The sequence below is a fragment of the Cyprinodon variegatus genome, unplaced genomic scaffold (genome assembly GCF_000732505.1).
Source record: "Cyprinodon variegatus isolate N-32 unplaced genomic scaffold, C_variegatus-1.0 Scaffold411, whole genome shotgun sequence".
Lineage (NCBI taxonomy): Eukaryota > Metazoa > Chordata > Actinopteri > Cyprinodontiformes > Cyprinodontidae > Cyprinodon > Cyprinodon variegatus.
Genome location: NW_015150864.1, coordinates 462,866 through 483,240, shown reverse-complemented (window position 1 = coordinate 483,240; position 20,375 = coordinate 462,866). Strand labels below are relative to the sequence as shown.

At 35.6% G+C, this 20,375-nt stretch overlaps 2 protein-coding genes across 5 annotated transcripts; both read left to right on the top strand.

The window, feature by feature from the left end:
- Window positions 1-2,421: 2,421 nt before the first annotated feature.
- Window positions 2,422-4,045, top strand: LOC107093175 (parathyroid hormone-like). Its single transcript, XM_015388036.1, has 2 exons — window positions 2,422-2,511; window positions 3,277-4,045. Exons 1-2 carry the CDS (start codon window positions 2,426-2,428, stop codon window positions 3,548-3,550), a joined length of 360 nt encoding a protein of 119 aa, XP_015243522.1. The 5' UTR covers window positions 2,422-2,425; the 3' UTR covers window positions 3,551-4,045.
- A 1,929-nt stretch (window positions 4,046-5,974) lies between these two features.
- Window positions 5,975-19,028, top strand: cept1 (choline/ethanolamine phosphotransferase 1). Of its 4 annotated transcripts, none has more exons than XM_015388045.1 (10): window positions 5,975-6,160; window positions 7,171-7,408; window positions 8,512-8,686; window positions 10,696-10,843; window positions 11,004-11,145; window positions 12,379-12,463; window positions 12,758-12,889; window positions 14,758-14,916; window positions 15,971-16,096; window positions 17,910-19,028. In XM_015388045.1, exons 2-10 carry the CDS (start codon window positions 7,230-7,232, stop codon window positions 18,030-18,032), a joined length of 1,269 nt encoding a protein of 422 aa, XP_015243531.1. In that variant the 5' UTR covers window positions 5,975-6,160; window positions 7,171-7,229; the 3' UTR covers window positions 18,033-19,028. The 4 variants fall into 4 exon arrangements, with proteins under 4 accessions (XP_015243531.1, XP_015243532.1, XP_015243534.1 ...); XM_015388046.1 differs by lacking the exon at window positions 12,379-12,463 and adding an exon at window positions 12,048-12,132; XM_015388048.1 differs by having other exon boundaries at window positions 7,141-7,408.
- The last annotated feature ends 1,347 nt before the right edge of the window (window positions 19,029-20,375 follow it).

Sequence of the window (20,375 nt, the reverse complement as noted above, 5' to 3'; positions counted from 1 at the left end):
TCATCTGCTGGGAAAACAGAGCTAATTGGGAAAACAGAGCTAATTACTAAAAGAAGCTTAACAAGCTGATAAATAATGTTGGTTCTGTTTCAGGAACTCCTCTGTAAACCACTGGAGATAATTCTTCATAAAATGAAGAGCATTATGTACAACCCTGAGCATCCTCTTCAGCAGACTTTTAAACAACAGAGGGTCTTGAATTAGAGGCTTCACCAGATGCATTGCGAGACAGACCACTTCAGATCATCCTTCCTGCCTACAGTTAGCTGAATAAAAAACAAAAATAAAAAATATCTGATACGACAAATAATTAATTTAGGATTAATAAAACAGAATTGAACTGAATTTCATTGAAATGGAATTGAAGTGAATTTAATTTTGCAAACCATGTATCCTCAAAATCCTTATTTAAGTGACTTTTAGCTGACACTTGTTTTGCATAAAAAAATTGTTGATTATATTTTTTTATTTTTTGTAAATGAAATGTTGTTAAATGTCAAAATGATTTAAATCCCCTATAAAATGCTTGGATCTAAACCATACTGCATACAAAAATGTCCTCCATTATTGTATAAAAGACTCATTGCCAGTTGTCGCAAACACTTAATGTCAGTTGTTGCTTCCAGCCATTAACATATAAGGGGAATTATTTTTTGTCATGGAGGCAAGGTTGCTTTTGATTGCCTTTTTTTCTAAATGTATAATAGAAATCAGCATTTGGAAACTTTAATTTTAATTTACTCTGGTTTATTTGTATTAGATCACAGGTTTTTTTCTTTTTTTCCACTTTGTGAAACTATACTAAAGAACCCTCTATCCATGTTAGTTTTTAATTTTATTTCTTTACTATTTATGTTTGTTTTAATTAATTCCCTGGTGATTATTTGAAAGTCGAGTTTTTCCATTTTTCTGCCCACGAGCTTCTGAAGGGAGCCAACATTTCTCACGGAGAAAGAAACTTCTCCTGGAAGATGTTGTCAGGACGACTGTGTTTCTATTGGTGGCTGCGAATGTGCCATGGCAACCACAGACTTTGGTCCATTTAGGTTCATTAAATGTTGGGGTCGGTGAAGAAGTCAAGGAGTTGGTGGAGAGCTCCAGGTGACAAACATTTTAACTACAGACTGTTTGGAAAAGTTTAGACCTGAAGCATCACACACTTTGCAGAGGATGAGCGCTTCTGCGCTGACTCATTCAGAGGCTTTGTCCAACAGATCAATAAAGGCATTCAACCCTTCGCTAAATTTGTCTTTTTTTCCGCAGGTGCCAAGGTCTCTAACAAAAAGGAATTTGAAGGATTAGGCCACAAAATAGAGGAATCCTGATCCCTCAATTTAATTCGATTATTCTTTCCAAAGCACCTGATTAAATAAAGAACACATGCCAGTGAGCCAAGGCACTGAGGAACAGGGGTCTGTTTGGGATTATGGTAACGCAAATAAGCCTAAAAGGATTTGACGTGTTATCTGTCCGCACAAAAGTCACATGTCAGAGATGATGCTACTGGCGTGTTTTTTTTTTTTTTTCATTTTTCAAATCAAGTGTCCTATTTTCAATTTAAGGCCATTTATTGTGTGGGTGGGCTAAATGAATGTGTGTCTATGTATGTGTGTGTCAGAGGGCTTTATAAAAGGTCTGGAGGGTCGACTCAGATCTCAGTTAAGAGCTTTAACATCAGAAGAGGTGTTTCCACTTTGACAGAGGAAATGTAAGTACCTATAATTAATGTTTGTCCATCCAGCCTTTACATTTATTAATTTTAAATGTTTGTTTATTCTTAAAGTGTATGAGACTATATTTTTAAAAAGAGGTAAACGTGATTAAATTGAAAGTAAGCCTCTGAAACTGCATTCATTGTTGGTTAAATGATCATGTTTAAAAGGGATTTTTGACAAATAAGTAAATAATACAAGTATGATATGCAATATTGTTTGGTATTCTGCATTTAAACTTCAGATTGTCTTCAGATAATCCAGATTTCAGCTGAAGGACAGAATTAGGAATTATTTCATTTCAGCCAAGAAAACATAGTCTCAGTTTAGTTTAGGTAAACTGTCTTATAATCTGTCCAAACAATGTTTTCTTTTATCAAAGTTTGTACAAGGATGTAAAATTGATCATTTCAAATTTTTTATGCAGGATTTAGTGTTGTTGCGATTTTTAATGACGCAGTTGCTGAAATTTCTTTAGTAAAAGACGTAGATTCTTTTTTTCAACTGTGATCTTTATGAAAGGTCAATGGTGAATATTTATAGCAAATACATTTTGCTTTGTAATAATAACCTGAAGAAATACTTTTCTTATTACCATATCGTTAGTTTGACAGTTTGTATCCTGCACTTCGGATATATTTCTCCTGCTTTTTATCGTATGTTTATTTCTTCTGATTCTGATTTTTTTTCTGATTTTTCTAATCATTCAGAAAATGCAGATCTCCCACCGTACTGTGCTGCTTTTCGCTGTGATGGCTATTGTCATCTTTCATACCAGCCATAGCCAACAGAATGAAAGGTGAGCTTATCAAATCTCCCTTATGCTTCTATGCTGACAAATGCATGTTGTCTGGGGGAGATTACACAAATATTATGTTAAAACAATAATAAGATGACATTTTAAGTTATTTTAACTAAATGTATTTATCCAAAATCTGTTCTTGTTTTTTTTTTTTTCTTTTATGGGGATGTAAATCAATGTTGTGATCCATTAATGCGTAACCTTTTTATCTTTAAATATGCACCATTGGGTTTCTACTCTTTTTAGGGCAGAAACAAATTCTTGCGTGATTTGAGAAGAAATAAAGATGTATATCAAAGAACAGTTTAACATCACACATCATTATATCCTATATGCAACATGGTGTCATCCGAATAAAAAAAAAAAAACAAGATCTATTGAAATGTAACTTTAGGAGTTATCCTCCACATTTTCTAGAAAAAGATGTTCGTACATTTGTAGATGAATCTCCTTTACCTGATTGTTTTCTTTCACCTGACATTTCTTTTCAGAATGTTTTATATAAGCATTTTAAATGAGCATGTAGTTTTCAGTTACAGATTTGTCCTTTTTGATATTTGTTTTTTTTTTTTTTTTGATATTTTTGTATGCACAACAGGTTTGCACTGTGTTTATGTATGTTTCCACTTCTGAAATACCATTTTAAGTAGATTTTGTATATTTCCAGATACATAATTCCAAAGTGAGTGGAACTGATTTGTTTGTGAAAATATTTTTTGAATCATGAGGCAGTGCACTGACTTGTATTTGGCTTCCCTGCAGTCGTCGAGCAGTGACCGAACACCAGCTGATGCATGATCGTGGACGAAGCATCCAGAGTCTAAAAAGGCTCATTTGGCTCTCCAGCGCAATCGAGGGTCTTCACACAGCTCAGGCCCGCTCTGCTGGGTCTGCTTTCACTCCTTCAAAGTTCCTAAGCTCTCCTCTGAATCCTGTTCTGGACTCGGCTGGAGGAAGCCCCAGACCTGCTCAGGTTCAAAACTTGCTAAGAGACTTCTTTTATCCCCACTTGAATCTATTGGACAAAGAGCCCTAAAACCACATAAATCCACAAACAGGAAATAAAATGCAAAGAAAGATTAAACGTTTCATGTTCTTGTCTTTGAAAGGAATTATAGCTTCTGTGGTGCCAATATTTGCATTCAACAACAAAGATGTCTGAAGTAAATACATTTAAAGATTAAAGTGCATATTTTGTTTATTAGTGAAGGCCTAGCCTTAAAAGTTTAATTCCTTTTTTTGTTTTGTACTGTTTGCTTAGTAGTTAACAGGGACTGTCCATATACAGATTTTATTATAAACGAGTTAGAATGTCCTTGTATCTATGCTACACTTTCCTTTCATGATATAAAAACTAAAGGTAACATTTTTCTCATTTTTCTTATTAGTTTTATCTGTGGTAACAACTAGAAATAAAAGTACTACACATATGTTAAAAAAAGAATCATTGATTTATGCGCCCCATAAAGATGCATATAAAAATAATAATAGTAGAATCAGGTATAATAAAATCACAGCAGTAGTAAGGCAAGGCAAGGCAAATTTATTTGTATAGCACAATTCAATACAAAGACAATACAAAGTGCTTTACATGATTAAAATATGAGAAAATAAAACAGAATCAAAGCAAGTAGGGAAAAAAAAGATTAAAAAAAATTAATAAATAAAATAAAAAATGCTGAAACAGTAATTGCAGAATTCAATATGTCTTATTTTCATAATAATAAAAAAACATGCCAGGGGAATTTTCTTTCCTGCCTGGTCGTTGTTAGTGAGGTAGGCGAAGCCAGCCAACCTACATGTTCCCTATCTAGGTTGGTAAGTTTATCTGTTTAGACCTTAGAAGCAGGGTTTTAAGCTCTATATCATCACTAACTTTATAAGGATTGTTCTTAACACATTCTCATGAAAATAGAACACTGCCAAAAAAATTGCGCTTTAAAGAAAATCAATCCAGAACTGTGGGTCTTTGTTTTTTAAATGTTTTTCTTGTGAAATAGACAACTTTGATATATTACTCAAGTCTTGGGTTTAAACTGCAAAATAATTGTTACTTCTCACATTACTTTAAAATACAAACTACCAATATTTCAAGTAATGTAGGCAAATATAGAAATTATTCTCATAGACATGTTGAGAATGTTATATACATCACACCTTTGAGCTGCATTCTGTTAGGGGTGGCTAAGGTGAATTTGTTATGTTCTTACAGAAAACCTTTAAGCCTATTCAGGGATTCCTGTTATTTCTTTTTATTAATGAGGCATGTTACATTTATGAAATAAATTAAACATGCTGCTTCAAGCAGCATTGCAGTGAGTTTTCTTTAAATCAACATTATCTTACGAAATTAAAAGGTATTGAAGGCATCCCTGATGCTGCATCATCTGATTTGTTTCTGACAGCTTTTAATAAGTGTTAATGGACTTTGTGTTTTGTGATAAAGTGTTTAAGAGAATACTTATAAGTAATTTCTTTACATAACATTTCCACTCAGTTCAATCACCAAAAAATAAAAATAAAGAAAGTATATTCAAGTTTTTCTAGGTGTTATCTGAAAGATGAGACCAGAATGTAAAGGTTTGTGGAAGAATTGGTCAAAATCACTTACTGTATGAGCTAATCATTGATGAGATGTCTGAAAAGCAGCTTTTTTTCTCTGGTATGAAATACATTTTAGTAGGTGTGTTGATTAAGATTTCTTCTCTCATTCCAGTTTATATCATACAACATGATTTGTGGAATAATTTGTGCTCATTTCTTTGCAAGTGCAAAATGTTCTTAGAATACTGGCAACTGTTGTGAAGTTCATGCAAATAGCCATATTAAACATATGTTAAGGGATTAAGTCATTTGCATATTCAGTTGTTATTTTTTTCAATATATAATAACATTTACCTCACAACATGGTCTTTAAATGTGTAAGTTGTAGTATTGCTACTAATGTGGCCTCTATACACACGAATTTTTAAAAATTGCAATGCTCCAAAATTATTTTTGTTTCCGTTAAAACTATTGCAACTTAATCTAAAATAAGATTTTAAAAAAAAAAGTTTTATATAAACATTTAGCTGCCATTTCATTTCCCTATAATTTACTGTTAATTTCATTGCTGCCTTTATGGCTGCAGTTAAAGAGTTTTCCAGTTTTTAGGCCTAAATGTCTGCAGATGTTGAAATAGCAAAAAAAAAAAAAATAAAAATAAAATAAAAAAATGAAAACAATGCATCTATTCTTTAATATTTAACATGATGAATCTGTAAGTCTTTTGTCACAATATTTTTGAATAATTGGGCCTTCTGTTATTATTATGATTATTAAAAATTTTATTTTATTATTATTAAAATTTTATTATTACAAAATGAGCGTCAAGAGTGCGTCTCTGTGTGGTTGCCTGGGAGATCCTCGTGACCGATGTAAACCTCGCGAGATTTCCGTGACAGCTAACGATAATTAGCACACTGAGTCAAGTAGGTGCTGGAACACCGGGTCGTAGTCATTTCCCTACAGCCGCTGCCGCTGCTCTGGTTTCTCTAAATCATAAACGACAAATAAAAGCGGACACTAAAAGAAAAGCGTTGCTGTCGGAACAAAGCTCCATATCTGACCCTCGGACTATCCGTGGCTTTCGTCCTTTTATCGGCAGGTCAGTCGGTGTTAGCTTATGTTAGCAGGATTTGCTTGGCTAGACAAGTTAGCCAAACCTCCATGAAGTCAACACCACTTTCTTATTTTAAAAACTCTTATGCTATTTTTGTTTATTTAATTTCTATGTTCGTGTAGTAAAAAAGGCCAAATCGAGTTAACCGTTCGAGGTCATTTTTATTTTGTTGCATTTGGTCCGTTTGAAGAAAGCTAACAGCAAACATGCTACTCAAGAACATGTTTGTTTGCTGTCGAAGATCTGTCAGCAGTTCGTAAGTTGCTGATAGATGTTGTTCTAGAATCGCAGATGCACTCAGTATGTATAGTGCCATCGGTTTGTACAGGGATTAATAGCCTAGTAGGTAAATCTTAATAAATGTGATATAAGTAGTGTTAAATGTAATTGTAGAGGGCAACATGACACTATGTGTTTTGACTTGTTTAGATTTTCCATGCTGACTTGATTGATCAGTGACAGAGATATGAGACGGTATTCAATGGGGTCACGTTGCCCTGCTGTCTAAGATGACATTTCTATGTAACAGTAAAATGTGGGGTTATTATAGTTCATTTACTTTACATGTGTCTCTGCAGCACTGAGGATATTGACATAAAAGCTAAACCATAGTACATTTATTACTGTGATTATTTCATCCTGATGGCTGAGGTCTGTAAACTGTTATCAGTATAATTTATCAACAGGTTACTTGACATTTCTGTCGTACAAACCCTGATGGTCTATGTGAAAAACCTTGAGACTCCCTGAATACATGGCTTATTTTATTTGCATTTTTTTGTTTGCTGTGTTAATATTTATTTTGTGACATAAAGGAAATTAACACATTTCTTTAAAGATGGAGTATCTGGGTTATTTAGGAAAGACAAATGCCAGAATATCTTTGTAAAGTTATAATCATAAGAAGAAATAATCATTATGCTTGGAACATTTTTTACAGGAAAATTTTGGTTGATTCTCCTCAGTGTTTATCCAGCCATATTGTGGATCTTTAGCTCTCCAGGAAGGACAGTGGCAGAGGCAGAGCCTTCAGGGATCAGACCTTCAGAGCTCCATGAGCACAACGGGGCAGCAGCAAGGAGGGGGGCTGCGTTCTCGCCGGGACAAGGACGTGGGGCACGGCATGGGCATGGAGGCATCGTGCTGGCTTTCTCCTGGTGCACTGCGAAGACTCATCGAACTTCCATCTCCTCCTCTGTCTCGGCACCAGCTGAAGAGACTGGAGGAGCATAGGTAAACACGCCGTCTGGAGTATCTAACTACTGTCCTTTTGAGCTAGTGCCTCTTATGTCTCTTACGTGTCTGTGCTCCAACACATCTGATTCAAATGACTAATGTTGTCAGTATATCATTATGTTCTGCAGAGGCCTTTTGGTCAGTTGTGTAAAATCTGGGCTAAGTTTGGACACAATAACCTGCATCGTGAATTACCTGCCTTAAGCGGTAGTGTTTATTTTATAACTAAATTAAAAATCTAGCAGTCTTCAAATAGAATTAGACTCATGCAATAGAATTTATGTTTGTAGTTAGTACATTTTAGAAATTGCTTTTCTGAACAAAGCAAAGTGAATATCAAGTCTATAAAAGTGAGTGGTGATTTGGCAAGTACTTTGTTTTTAATTAGAGTTAAGACTCATACATTGCCTGACCAATCTCTTTTTGGCGATATCGACCAATTGCAGCTAAAGAAGTTCAGGTTGTTTTGACAAACATTTTACTTTATAAAACATTAGTGATAGATTGATGCTGAATCCCAGGAGATTGTGAGCCATTCAGTTTGAGAAAACCAACCTTATTGTTCTCTGGTACTTGGTGAGTTTTCATGTGTTGTGTTTTCTCCAGTGTGATTTAAAAAAAGGAGCCTTTAACTAAGAGTGCAGTTCATTTATGTTAAGCTCTGGTTTAACGTCTGTATTTCTATTTGTAGATCAGGTTATTCTGGTCTTACATATATCATGATTTTTGCACTTCCTCCACACCTAATACTGGACTTATTTTGCAATGGGTTGTTGTAGAATTGTTGATCGATTGCAAAATTTTAAGCAGCGCAATTTCCTAAAAGGTAAGATACAAGTGGATGAGGTTTATATTTATCAGTAAAATGCCTCTTTTCCAAGTGTAAAAGTCTGTGACATCAATGTACTGAATTGCAAAGCAGGTCTTATTTTTTGTAAGAAATTGTCCCAATATTGATCAGAATCAATAGTCTCCTATTAGCATCTCTATATAGCTCTGTTTATTTGTAGGAATGGTAATTTAATCATTTCAAACCGATACACCTGGTTCTAGTTTATGGAATCTCCAGGGCCTCACGTGGTTGTTTTCCATCCCTTCAGGTACAGCAGTGCTGGCCGCTCGCTACTGGAGCCTCTGATGCAGCGGTACTGGGAATGGTTGGTTGGACAGGTCCCCTCCTGGATTGCCCCCAACCTCATCACCATCATTGGCCTCGCCACCAATGTCTTCACCACCCTGGTGCTTGTCTACTACTGCCCAACTGCCACTGAGCAGGTTGGTTAAAAAAATACCTTTATACAAATGCACTATTATTTCTACCTAAATATTTCTGTAAGCTGCCATTAGAAAACATCTGAAGAGAATGTAAATGTAAAAAAAGGATGCAAAGATAAAATTACATCATTCAAGTTTATTAACAGGGTTTCTGCGGGTCATTAAAAATCATTACATTATTATTTTTCACATTAAGACCTTAATTGGTTTTAAAATTCATTAAATGTCATTTCTGTGGCATTTAAAAGGTTTTATTTAAAAAAATACATTTATAAAAACAATTTTGTCAGATATATCAGATACAACTGGTTCTGGTTGATCGTAAAGCCGTATGTTTGGAAAAGAAGCTTGAGGCAGAGAAAAGACTAGAGAATGGGAAACTACAAATTTCCACAAAATTGACTGGAAAAGGAGGAATTCGGGACATGGCTACAGCCTGTCGCAGGTTAAGATGACGAAGGATTTTGTCGTCTTTTATATATGTGTGTGTGTGTATCTATATTTACACATGCTTACATACATATATGAGAGTCATGTGTACTTGTTGATGGCACTAAAAATGTTGTAAGAGCATTAAAAAGCATTAAATTAGGGTTACTCATTCCTGTGTAAACCCTGATTAAGGTTTTATCGTTAAATTGATTGAGAGCAAAAATATTTGAATTCCAACATTATTTTACAGATGTAAAAAACAAACAGAAATTGCCGTGTTTTATATTGCAAAATACAGTAGTGTATTTTGTAGTAGTGGGTTGGGTTGCTGAAAGATGAGTCATTTTATTCGATCAGTCACATGTCCATGGTTGTGCACAGATGGACATAAGGCCATAAATGTTAAGTCTTCAAATTTTAGTGTTTTTTTTTTTATAAGATTTTGATGAATTGATCTAAAGGTATTTTAAAAAAATCCAATCCTTTTGATGTAAATATAACTAGGCATAGTCCAAACCTCAGAAAACAAACGCTACTCTAAAGATAAGACCTATTATAAAATAAATCTTCCTCCCAGCAGCCTTATTGGAAGATCAGTAGCAAAAACCTCTTCAGTCGAATTAACAATTGCAGGCCTACTGTGTGGGTTCTTCATCATTGTTATGGCTCTTCTAGGTTATAGGCAACTACTGTAAATCATTAGATGATTAAATGAGGCAAAAAGTGAAAAAGCTTCTTTGGACTCAGAAATGTCAGAAAACAAAAACCCCACCCCAAGGTTGTTTATTTGCTGACACAGCTTTGGCATTAAAGGAAAAGTCCGGTCAGCAATGAATAACCAATGGGTCATTGTTTATACCTTAAACGAACGCATTCCTTGTGATTTAATGAATTTGGTGTTAATCAGTGACGGAGTGACTTCAGGGTGCCTAGCACCATTCTCCCTGCTTTACAAGCAAAATTCATGGGAACTACTAGACACAACTGCAATCAACAACAATGATTTAAGATTTCGGGAGGACTTCCCCATTGCCCACGTGCGTGGCAGTTGGATGTTGTATTACATCGGGTAAAAGTGGTCAGATTTTGACCATGTCCACATTTTTCAGTGTTGAAAAATTATTCTGATAACTTTTAATCCACTATGCCTAAAGTCCATGCTCAGGTGCTTTAGGTGCATGCTCTGACTATACATCAATGGAAAAGTAAAAGTCATGAACTTAAACACAGTCAGAGGATTCGAAACGCCTTTAAACCATATTCACTAATTCCTGTTAAATCGTAGCCTCAGCTGCCCTGGGGCTCACTGACAGAAGTAAGGCTGCCGTGCTTAAACCAGCGACCCTCCTGTTGCAGGACGAACCTTTGCATCCGATCCTACTGTCAGCCCAGTATTAAGGATGCTTTAACATATTCATATCTATCCTCTCATCTTCCTATGTTGATCTTTTTTTTCCTGCATATTACGCAGCATTTTCTTTGCTTTTCTTTGGTTTTACAGTAATTAGGAATGTCAGTACTAAGTGTAATAGGAAATGTTCGTTTTGTTTATAAGTTTTCTGTGGTTGTCGCCCCAGGCTCCTCTCTGGGCGTACCTATTGTGTGCAGTGGGTCTTTTTATCTACCAGTCATTGGACGCCATTGATGGAAAACAGGCCAGACGCACCAATAGTAGCTCTCCCCTGGGCGAGCTGTTTGACCACGGCTGTGACTCCCTCTCTACAGGTGGGTTAGATTGATATCTGGCTCCCTTTAAATCAGCACCTCAGTCTGATTGTAACAGCAGTTCACTCTCTGCGAATTGTAGAAATACAGCAGCTGTGTGCAATAAGTCCCACCTTGAATGTCATGATCATGTCAATAGTGTCTTTTATCCTCTTTGCAGTGTTTGTCGTACTGGGAACCAGTATAGCAGTGCAGCTGGGCACCAACCCAGACTGGATGTTCTTCTGCTGCTTCGCTGGGATGTTTATGTTCTACTGCGCCCACTGGCAGACATACGTGTCAGGAACGCTGCGCTTTGGCATGTGAGTCAAGAGAACAAATGTGTTTTGTCTCAGTCTGACCTTCAGTCATACTGATTTACTGCTGTTTTCAGATCAGCCTTTAGAGACACGTCAATATGACACACAAGCTTGTTTGTTCTTTAGAAAAGTTTTGTATTTTTCAGATGCATTATGACTAAATGAGCTTAACAGAATTAAAAATAAATAGCTTTTAATAATCAGATGAGGTTTAGTAGTTAACAGAAACTAAAACATGTGGAGAAATTCATATAGAATGTATCATTATTGGCATTTTTTCACCTGTCTTGGCCATAATATTTTTTCTCTATACTCTTTGAAGCAACAGCATGATGGGTAGGTAACAAGATGTAACTATAGCTCACTGCTTTACTTTCAACAGTTTATCTTTTTCTGTGAAGTTTTACACATTTGTATCTCATTTGAGCTGAGGTTCAGGGTGAAAAGGATTCAATAACAAAAGGGCTGAAGCTCTAAATCTTATTATTTTTTTTTTTTTTTGGAAATTAAAACTGTGTTTGCTTCAAAGCTTCTTGGTGAATTGCTAAAGAATCAAACCCTGAATAGTGTTTTCTTTTCTCTTGACCTTTTCTTTGTTTACTGCTCATTTGCAGATTTGTATTCTTTCGTTCTATTCTAGAACATTAAAGCTGATTATGTGATTGAAAATTTGCCAAAAGTTAATTTGTTCAAGCTCTGCGTAATGAAAAGGGGGCCTTTATTTTATAGAGAAAAGACACAAAACAATCTTGGAACAAGTTAGTTAGTAACCGCTTTATCCGAGGCGCTTTAAAAAGTTATCTAAACAATGATCACCCAGTAATACTGCTATTAATCCTTTCATCAGCTGATAGCAGTGAGGTGTGTGGTTAAGGTGGAGTAAATGTGATGTGTCCTGTGTGTAGATTTGACATAACAGAGGTGCAGCTCTGTCTAGCAGGATTACAGATGTTCACAGCCACTGTGGGTCCCTCCCTGTGGAACGTGATGGTAAACTTCCTGGCTGCTGCCTGCATGGCTCACTGCTGTCTGCCTCCACAATAGCCGCTGCCCTGCATGGAGTCACATTGAAAACATTTTTCTTGTCCACTTGTTGAAAAACAGTTAAAGTTAATAAATCAAACCGCCGGCTCCATGTGCAGTAATGTGTTGTGGAGGAAGGTTGCAGGAATTTGATGTGCTGGACGACTTTTACTAAACGTTACTTAAAATTCTCTGCTTTCTCCTCCCACTCAGCATTGATGTGACTGAGGTGCAAATCTTCATTATAATCATGTATTTGCTGGCCGCCGTGGGAGGATCTGCTTTTTGGCAGTCACTGGTAATTTTGAATGGTTCTAATTCCAACCAATTGACATGATAGATATGATGCAATAAGTTTGTGGTAATCTTGATAATTATAATAGAAATGTAATGCTGCTCTAACATTGTTGTTTTGACTGTTTTATTCTTTAATAAAAGAACAAACCCTCGTAGAGCTTTTATCCCCCTCTAACATTACTCTTCAGGCCTTCATTGTGAATGTGCTTTATAACATCACCACTATTGGTTTTAATCTGGTTGTTTCAGCATCCAAGCGTTACTAAGTTCACTGTGTGAACCTCTTGATTACCAGATTCCTGTCCTAAATATCCAGATGAAAATGATTCCAGCCATCTGCACTTTACTAGGAGCCGTCTTCTCCTGCACAAATTACTTCAGAGTTATTTTTACTGGAGGTGTTGGTAAAAATGGATCCACAATAGCTGTAAGTATAGAAACCTTCATCCTTGTCATTTATATTTTGTGTCAGACTTATACATTTTGATGTATTTATGGACTTGCATGATTTGTTATTATTGTAAATATGTGTATAAAGAGTATATTTGATATAATTTTTTCAGGTAAATGTCAGTGCAGCTCTAAGCTGGTGTCTTTATTTCCATTTCGTGCATGCCCCCCCTTGTAATCCGATCTCATCTGCTTCCTATTCAAATACATGCATAAACTATGTCTTCATCAGTTTGTTTTTATCTCATTAAAATGGCATTTTATCTCATGGTTGTAATCATATAATTTGCTTTGTGAAATCGAACAAGGTTAACATATGATACCAGTTTATAAGAATGATAGAAATGGTCGTTTTAAAATGGCCGGTTAAGGTATTAGCAAAGCATTTCATAGTTAGAAGCTGAAGTGAAGAAGTTTCATTATCTCCTGGTTTTCGAGTGGGTTTACTGAGCTGACGGAACCAGATGCCACATGTGGTTGAGCTGGTTTGACTAATAGAACGGAGCACATCTGTTGAAAGGCTTAAACAGAAAGAGAAGAGTAGCTCCACTACTATAAAAAATCTACTTGGCAACTAAAGTGATGAGGAATTGTTGGATTGTAAGATCTATTATTTAATGTTTAAAATGTAATCAGGTGGAGAGTTCTTTGTTAATTGAATTTTAAATAATAAAATAAAACAAAATACAAATGGATAACATAATTACAAAATACTAAACTTGTGAAAATTAAAACAAAAATCTTTTTAAATCATTTTATCATAAAACCAGTCTATACAATAGTTAATGCATATGTCTCGTTAGAATTAGGAACTTTCAGCAGAAATATCTTCTGTTTCTGTATTTTCACCTGATCTCTGAAAAGTTTTAAGTTGGTGGGAAGATTAACCAGAAAGTTTATACAATTGAGACTCGCAAGACTCCCACAAGAATGATACATAAAGATAAAAAACATGGTAAAGTACAACTACTCCTATACAGTAGCAACCATTCAAAATGACCCTTCCGAGTCGAACACCAACCGAATGGCAGCCCACTTCCCTGCAGCTCCCAGCAAAATCCCCTTCAACTTCCAGCCTCTGACCTTCTCCTGGGGGTGCATATTTTTTTTACTCTGACTGCACCCTTTCACTGAATTACAGGGTCTTACCAGGAGATAACACTTCTCTTTAGATCTTAATGTTCACAAATACTGACAGGAAGAGTATTTTAGTACAAAGATTGATTTTTAAAAAGGAATTGTAGGGGACCGGCCAAGGACCCATCAAGGAAAGTGGAGAAATTTTGAATGGCTACTACTGTAAGTAGACTAAAAATTACCTGGATAAAAGTAACTAGTTATTACCCTCATCTGAGCATTAGGGCTGGGTATTTTAGCCAAAGTCTTTAATCAATTCGATTTTGATTGGTACTGTTCTAAATCGATTAATTTCGATTCGATCTATTTTTACAATAATGAAAGTGGTTAAACTGTGTTTCAAAATACTCATCTATTTCATTTTTTCCTGTCATATTAAACACAAAGTGCAAACTTGTAAATCAGATAGCGTAAACTTGAGATCAGTCAGAATCCTGGTGCAAGAAACCCTGCTCTTTGGTTAAAGGCAGGGTACACATTTTACTTTAATGAACATTAGCAAGGCTGGTTATCCTCATCCTTCCCAACCCCTGGTTTAATCCTGATGTAAGGGCAAAGTGATGCATCAAAGAAATAAACCTGGCAGCTAAATAATAAAGAAATTAGCTTTTCTAGATCGGGAGATAATATTGTGTATATTGATCAAATATTGATTATTAGGACTCCCATGCATGTTTTCCTTACCCTGTTTTTGTTCTTTGTTCCCAGGGAACCAGCGTCCTCTCTCCTGTCCTACATATTGGTTCAGTTATAGTTCTGGCGATGATGATATACAAAAAGTCTGCAGTCCAGCTTTTCGAGAAACACCCATGTCTTTATATCTTGGCATTTGGCTTTGTGTCGGCCAAAATCACAAACAAATTAGTAGTAAGTCATCATCATATTTTTTTTCTCTGTTTTTATGTTAATCTGCGTGGGGGGGAAAAAAAACAGCGATAGACGGCTTCATCCTCTAGAGGGATCCTTTCTTTAGGAACTGGGATCTACCTCATCTTGTGTTTAAATATCTGACCTTAGTGTCCATTATATTAATTTGTCCAAAGGGATCATTCATTTAGTTATACTGGGAAGAGTTCAGTCTGACCTTCATCTTTAACACCTTTATGTAGAAGGAGGCAAGACCAGCACAGCTAAATGTTTCACTCTGAAAGGTTGCTAATGAAAAAAAAAGGGATTTAGACATACTCCCAGACTCCCCAGTTATTTGAGCTTAATAGCTTTTTGTTCACAAGCCATTTAGAAAGTTTACTAAGAACTCTAATCAGGTCACATTAGACACATCATTATTTCTGCTCAGTATTCAGTATCCAGATGGACAGTTCTAAACACCAGAGTGCAAAACCTTAAAGCTCTGGTCAATTGTCTACCTTCTAAACTTCATGCTATCAGCATTAATTGTTGGTAGATGGGATTTGGTAAACAGATAGGAAATTATTCAATTAAATTCAGTTTATTTATATGGCGCCAAATTCACAACACATATCATCTCAAGGCACTTTACAGTTCAACCAACTCATAGAGTCAGATTGGTTGAAAGTTCTCTATCTAAGGAAAACCTGCAGATTGCATCGACTCATTGACTCTTCACCAAGCATGCTTGTAGAGACAGTGGAGAGAAAAACTCCTTTAGTGTGAGCGGCCATCTGTTGAGGCCAGCTGGGGTTTGAGCAGACAGACTCTGACTTTATAAATCAAAAATCTATATTATTAATAAAAATGAACATTATGTTCTCATGTCCAATAGGGGTAACAAAGATGTGCTGCAAGATTTATTAATAAAACTTCCTGGAGAATGTTTTAATGTTAAAACACATCTTAAAATTATTATTTTCATGGATATTTAATTGTTTTTTCTCTTCAGTGATTACAGTATCAATTTCCTTTTCTTTTTAATCTCATCTGCTTATTATTCCTTTCACAGGTAGCACATATGACAAAAAGTGAGATGCATCTCCATGACTTAGCCTTTCTGGGACCGGGATTACTGTTTCTCGATCAGTATTTCAATAGTTTTATCGATGAGTACCTGGTACTCTGGATTGCACTGGTAAGTACTTGGATACTGAGTGATTTATTTAGCATATCTCACCATTAAAAAGCTCAAATACTGTTGCCATTAAATATAAACATCTATTTTATAAGAAGTTTGGTTTTATTTTTGTACAATTGTTTAATTGTTGATATTTTTAGACTCCTAATTGATTGCCACTCCTAAACATTTTAAATCCCCTTCAACCATGAAGAGTCATTAGCTCAAAGGAAGCTCCTCAGAATGATAAGATATAAAAACAAGTTTATGGGACTCAGCATTTAACCCCTTGACGCCCTTTGTTACAGATATGCAGTAAACGCTTTGTAGAACTTACAAAGCCAAGACGACACGTGCATTCCCCCTGTAGCAGCTATTACACATTCAGTGTGGAACTAGGAACCTTTGGGAAGCTCTTGTTTCTGATACAACTGTTCCCAACGATGGCCGTTTCTCAATATGTGTACTTGTGCGTTCTCATGTGCTCGTGAAACATCATCAGCCTCAGCCCTAGTACTGTTCCAATTCACAAGAACAGCAGACCGAGAACGGAAAGTGTCCTGGATGTTGTTATCGCCCCTCCCTATTTACAGAGTATGCATCAGAGCAGACCTGTGCTTTCTGAGATTGACAGCTGTCCCAGCATGCACTGCAGCAGCAGCACCTTCCAGTGGAGCGCTACTCAATAAAAAAAAAGTGCATTGTAAGATCATTTGAGGCGAAAACATTATACTTTTAAGCCTTACAATATGGCCCATTTACCGATATATAATACGTGATAAAAAATTTAAAAAAGCCAGGTCTAATCCTAGCCCGTCAGCAGCAGCCCTCACTTTGCAAAATGTTCATTTGATATGTGTTTATCGGACTATGTTAACTATTATTCCCCCAATAACTGAAAAATGTAAGAATTTATTATGTATAGACTATTAATAATAGTAGGTGAAATGCAGCTGTAGACGAGCCCTACGGCAGGCCGATTTGACATTTACTCTCTATTGTTCCCTTTGTTGATCTCTAAAATAAGATAATTCCTAGTCAAAACTACATTCCTACAAGCCAGAAATGTACATATAGACATCCTAAATTACATTTTTGCGAGCAAAAATTACATTTCAGTCTGCCAAAAATATAATTGTACTAGTAAAAATAAACTTTCAAAATACCTAGAAATCTTTACAAATTAATAAATAGTATATTTGTGAACTATTGCAGAGCCCTATTGTCGAGTAATGAAGCCCGTCTTTGTTTTTATAGAGTGCATTTATAGTTGATATTAGATGTATTTTCTTCAAAAGTTTTCAAAGTTGGATGACAAATCCATGCACTGCTCTTGTATGTAGAAGACATTGTTCTAGAAATACTGATATTCATTCTGATACTTCATTCTTAACATGGGTAAACCGACTAAAGTATTTCAAACTCAGTAAATTCAAATGTTTGGCCTTATAACTAATCTCAGATTGATGGGCAGCAAGTTTCCTCTTTTTCCCCCCTCTATAATATTTTGTTATAACACAGTTATAACAAAACTTTCATTGTTACAGAGACCACCTCTGTAAACCTCTAGTGGTCAAAAATGATCACCTCTGATCACTTTGGAACACTAGCAGTTTACTTTTCTTTCCCCTTAGTCTTGTAAATGTTTTTTACCCCACATCTCTATCATAACTCAGTTCTGTATATGATTTTTGTGAAGATTTAGCAAACTTTTGAAATGGTTTGATAAAGATTTAAAGCATTTTCAAATTAATGATCTGTTAGAAGTCTCAGATGTTCTCTTGTTGGCTGTTACTCTTGGAAAAAGTGACCATTTTCCTGTATTTTGCAGATCATTTCCTTCTTTGACCTGGTGCGCTACTGTGTCAGTGTTTGCAACCAGATTGCCTGCCATCTTCGCATTTTTGTCTTCAAAATCAAGCCTTGCTCGATCCCCAGTTCAGCTAATCACTGAGGGCACGCCGGCCATTACTGACTCTGTTCCTTCCACTTAGTCACACTCATCTTCTCCTCCCTCCGTTTTCCTCCTACAGAGGCAGGAGTCGACGTGGTTTAAAGTATGTGCTTCTGCCAACTGAGTGTGAGGACAAAATAATATATGTTAAGATACTGGAATATTACTGTCACTTGTTTCTTTTGCAGAATTGAATTTCTGGCAAATTGATGGTTACAGAGGGCAAATGTTTCAGAAGAGTACAGGTGCTACTCAGTGTCCAATGAGCGAAACTTACATGTGTTTTAACTGTATAAGTTCAACAAAACATTTAAGGAATGAATCAAGGTTTTTTGCTTTTCATGATAAGGATTTTTGTAATATCTGCCTAACTTTAACTTTTGCTATTGTAAATAGGAAAGCGTTACAGCGTCTGTGCTTCTCTTAAGTTAAAACTTCTGCTCCGACACATTCTTCATATAAGAGTTTTGTTTTTTAAAGCGACTTCATCTTCTGCACATGAATCAAAACTGTGCTGCTATTTTGAATCAGCAAAATATGTTTGTGGAGGAAACAGCAGCAGCTTTATTCTATATCTTAGTAGTTTTGGGGTTTTTTGTACTGCAAAAATATTCACTGCCAGTCCTTTCTTAGTTAAACTTGACTTTTCTTGTTACTTTTATACACTTTAAGGTTGGTTATCTTTACATTTATGGTTCAATTTTGGAGAGAGTGGGGTTACAAAAATTATTTTCACAAAGTTTGAAAACCATGGGGGAGGTTTTTATTTCTTCTGCTGAAAAAAAAACTGTTGAGTTGAAGGTCTTTTTAGTGGCATTTGTAGTTCTGGCAGAACGGATGAGGGGCTTGACAGAATATTAGTGGCCTTTTAATCTCAACAACAAACTAGTGCGAATCATTTTGGACATTTTGAGCTGTTGATAACCAAATCAGAAATGGAACAAATCCTGTTTGGGTTTAGTTTACTGTCACTTTCCTCCCACAAGAAAAAAAAAATCCCATGAAAAGACCAAATCACACCTGCACGTGTCTCACTTTTATCGCCTGCTCGATGTTTGCACCTCTTGAGTTTGTAACGGTATGTGTGGTACATTACATTACTTTAATGAAAATGTATCTAATTTTCTAAGCTGCTTGCTCCTATGTTTTACACTTTATTCTTTATAATGTTTTTTTTCTTAGATTCAGATGTATATGGGGATTAATACATGAGTGTTTATAGTATATAATGCAAATGGCTCAACTGTAACGCCACCAAGTTGTCTTTGTTTTGAAAAAAATGACTCATTTGTTCCTTTTTTTTCTGTCTTTTCATGGGATTTATGGATAAGAAATAATCAGAGTCCTCCTGCGATCAGTACGATCTTACCGTTTCCCCTCTAAACACATATCTGCTGCAGCAGAACAGGTGCACATGTGAATGAGTGCGCAGGAGATGAGGTGAATTAACAGGCTCATGTTTTTTTTTTTTTTTGTAATGACTGATGAGAGTCTGATTGGGTTTAATAAAACCTAGTTTATTCTGCGCGGAGCAGCTGCTGCTGCGCGTTCACCTTATACTGGCGATGCGTTAAAGATGGCTGCTTCTGGAGAGAGTCCACAGTGATGGTCTGGATTCATGCATAGATGCTTGCTTATGCATTTTGTGCCTGTTAGTGTTTAAGTTTCTTTTCCAGAGTCTGTTTCTATGCATCTACATCTGTAATGCCAAGTCTTGAGTCAAAGTTTCGTTTCTTAATTTCCTTTTTATTTTTTTTTTCCTTTTTTTTTTTTGGATGGTGGTGGTAGTAATCCAGATATCAGAATATATCTTTGCATGATTGTTAAAGGCCTGGTTCACCCAGATCACATGTGGTTTGAAGAAATAATTGGTAAAACATGATTATCTGAAAAGGAACATGTAAATTAGGAAGGATGTTTAATTGTTAGATGGCTCCAATCTCTGGTTGTTTGAAAACTTCAAAAAAATGCAGCTTAAAACTAAAGTTTTGGAATTTATTTGAAAATTTTGTAGAGAAGTAATTTTGGAACTAAGGAAAATAAAGTTGTTTTTAATAAAATGAAATCTTTTTGGAGTGTAAATAATAATTAGATTTGTGGATGATCCCATTAGAACAAGATTAAAAATGAATCAGAAGGGAAATTACTTCAGTAGTCTGAAGTTTTAGCGCTATGCTTTCCAAAAACCTCCCCTTTATAAATCAGCTGATGAAAGAAATGTTTTTATATCAAAATCACTGTGACTGAATATTTAGCAATTATGATTTTCAAAGCTTTGTTTGACTCCAAACTAAATGTGGCTCCATTTGATATTTCAGGATGTTGGGATATCCAAGACTTTGA

Excerpts from the sequence above, each read along its gene's own strand:
- LOC107093175 (XM_015388036.1), top strand. The coding sequence starts at position 2,426 with ATGCAGATCTCCCACCGTACTGTGCTGCTTTTCGCTGTGATGGCTATT. Across the intron at positions 2,512-3,276 it reads CATAGCCAACAGAATGAAAG|TCGTCGAGCAGTGACCGAAC; the intron begins GTGAGCTTATCA and ends GCTTCCCTGCAG.
- cept1 (XM_015388045.1), top strand. The coding sequence starts at position 7,230 with ATGAGCACAACGGGGCAGCAGCAAGGAGGGGGGCTGCGTTCTCGCCGG. Across the intron at positions 12,890-14,757 it reads AAAATGGATCCACAATAGCT|GGAACCAGCGTCCTCTCTCC; the intron begins GTAAGTATAGAA and ends CTTTGTTCCCAG. Across the intron at positions 16,097-17,909 it reads TGGTACTCTGGATTGCACTG|ATCATTTCCTTCTTTGACCT; the intron begins GTAAGTACTTGG and ends TGTATTTTGCAG.